At 46.6% G+C, this 2,741-nt stretch overlaps 1 protein-coding gene across 1 annotated transcript in view; it reads right to left on the bottom strand.

The window, feature by feature from the left end:
• LOC124030360 (F-actin-uncapping protein LRRC16A-like) overlaps positions 1–2,117 on the bottom strand; it is a 4,857-nt gene extending 2,740 nt beyond the window's left edge. The window contains exons 1-3 of the mRNA XM_046341734.1: positions 2,026–2,117; positions 1,120–1,190; positions 114–187 (exon numbers count right to left, since the gene is read on the bottom strand). Of these exons, the coding sequence (XP_046197690.1) occupies positions 114–187; positions 1,120–1,190; positions 2,026–2,116 (236 nt within the window). The 5' untranslated portion in view covers position 2,117. The remainder of the gene's footprint in view (positions 1–113; positions 188–1,119; positions 1,191–2,025) is intronic.
• Positions 2,118–2,741: the final 624 nt, after the last annotated feature.

Raw genomic sequence — 2,741 nt, forward strand, 5'->3', positions numbered from 1 at the left:
GAAGTCCTGCAGGCTGAGATCCCGTGTGTCTTGAACCTAGCGACTCACCTATTCTCCAGATGACTGAAGTCCTGCAGGCTGAGATCCCGTGTGTCTTGAACCTAGCGACTCACCTATTCTCCAGATGACTGAAGTCCTGCAGGCTGAGATCCCGTGTGTCTTGAGTCAGATATATGGTGTCTACGTCCTAGAGGACGTGACAGGAAACAGACTGTGAGCTTCCTTCTCACCACTGTCATAGTAATCAAATAGCTACGTTAAATGGAATCGAGCACTTCAATGTGAAGAATTAACAAATGATTTCTGAGCACATTTTATGCAGCAAACGGTGTGTCTACATCCTGCTAAGTGTGACAGGTGTGTACTGGATATTACTGCACTGTTGGAGCTGGAAACAGAAGAATAACATCTACAAAGCTGTGTTCGCTACCAATAAACTCTGATTTGATTAGACAGGAAGTGACTGTTAGAGTAGGTGTGTCACCACTGTCATAGTGATTCTAGAACCTACAGTACCTAGGCTACTCTGATTTGATTAGACAGGAAGTGACTGTTAGAGTAGGTGTGTCACCACTGTCATAGTGATTCTAGAACCTACAGTACCTAGGCTACTCTGATTTGATTAGACAGGAAGTGACTGTTAGAGTAGGTGTGTCACCACTGTCATAGTGATTCTAGAACCTACAGTACCTAGGCTACTCTGATTTGATTAGACAGGAAGTGACTGTTAGAGTAGCTGTGTCACCACTGTCATCGTGATTCTAGAACCTACAGTACCTAGGCTACTCTGATTTGATTAGACAGGAAGTGACTGTTAGAGTAGCTGTGTCACCACTGTCATCGTGATTCTAGAACCTACAGTACCTAGGCTACTCTGATTTGATTAGACAGGAAGTGACTGTTAGAGTAGCTGTGTCACCACTGTCATCGTGATTCTAAAACCTACAGTACCTAGGCTACATGTTCTATTGAATCGACAAGACAAGACAACATGGACATGAACACACACCTCATGTCATTCCCCAGATGTAAGGAACTGTTAAAACACGCCTGATAGTAATAATGAATTTAGTCATAAATAATTAGTGAAGTATCTACGTTAGCCAAGAGGATACTGACCCATTGAACTTCCTCTCTGTAGGGCAGACCCAGCCAGTCACACACACATCTGTACGTCTGAGAGAAACCACCTGGAGAAGGGAGAGAGATATATATATATATAGAGAGAGAGAGACAGAGAGAGACAGAGAGAGAGACAGAGACAGAGAGAGAGACAGAGAGAGAGACAGAGAGACAGACAGAGAGAGACAGAGAGAGACAGAGACAGAGAGAGAGACAGAGAGAGAGACAGAGAGAGACAGAGAGAGACAGAGAGAGACAGAGAGAGACAGAGACAGACAGAGACAGACAGAGACAGACAGAGACAGAGAGAGACAGAGAGAGAGAGAGAGAGAGAGAGAGAGAGAGAGAGAGATAGAGACAGACAGAGAGAGAGAGACAGAGACAGACAGAGAGACAGAGAGAGAGACAGAGACAGAGAGAGACAGAGACAGAGACAGACAGAGAGAGAGAGAGAGAGAGAGAGAAAGAGAGAGGAAAGAGAGACAGAGAGCAGACATACACACGCATACAACAGAGAGTGATACACCCACATACCACCCACACGCATACAACAGAACACAGGTATAGGAGAGAGGAGGGTCAATGGGCGATATGCGCTGGAGCGGCGCAGCACTGGGTCAATGCACGCACGCGATATGCGCACGCGCGTCGCACGCACGCACGCACGCGCACGCGCGCACGCACGCACGCACGCACGCACTGCCGCACGCACGCACGCACGCACGCACGCACGCACGCACGCACGCACGCACGCACGCACGCACGCACGCACGCACGCACGCACGCACGCACGCACGCACGCACGCACGCACGCACGCACGCACGCACGCACACACACACACACACACACACACACACACACACACACACACACACACACACACACAAAGGTATTGTATTCACCACACGGTCCTGGTTCTGCTACTTTGTGGTTGTCCCATAGAGTCTGTAGGCTGGTGATCCTCTCCGGAGGCTCCATACTCAGCTTCTTCATCAGCTTCCTGTCACACAGACACAGGACAACAACACCACTAGAAGGCTGATACAGAACACAGGTTTACAGCTTAACAGGCTACTAGGTTCAGGATAGCATTGTTATGACAGCAGAAGACTAGTGAGACATGGCTCCTCAGGTTGTTAGAGTCTATAGGAGTCTACAGCCATGTCTCAGACCAAGTGACAACTATACAACACATAACAGAACCAATCTGACTCAGATCAGATGTAGGTGACTGGTGTATACTATATAAACACATAACAGAACCAATCTGACTCAGATCAGATGTAGGTGGTTTATACTATATAAACACATAACAGAACCAATCAGACTCAGATCGGATGTAGGTGGCTGGTTTATACTATATAAACACATAACAGAACCAATCTGACTCAGATCAGATGTAGGTGACTGGTTTATACTATACAACACACAACAGAACCAATCTGACTCAGATCAGATGTAGGTGGTTTATACTATACAACACATAACATAACCAATCTGACTCAGATCAGATGTAGGTGGTTTATACTATATAAACACATAACACAACCAATCTGACTCAGATCGGATGTAGGTGGCTGGTTTGTACTATATAAACACATAACAGAACCAATCTGAC

The sequence above is a fragment of the Oncorhynchus gorbuscha genome, unplaced genomic scaffold (assembly GCF_021184085.1).
Source record: "Oncorhynchus gorbuscha isolate QuinsamMale2020 ecotype Even-year unplaced genomic scaffold, OgorEven_v1.0 Un_scaffold_10830, whole genome shotgun sequence".
Taxonomy (NCBI): Eukaryota; Metazoa; Chordata; class Actinopteri; order Salmoniformes; family Salmonidae; genus Oncorhynchus; species Oncorhynchus gorbuscha.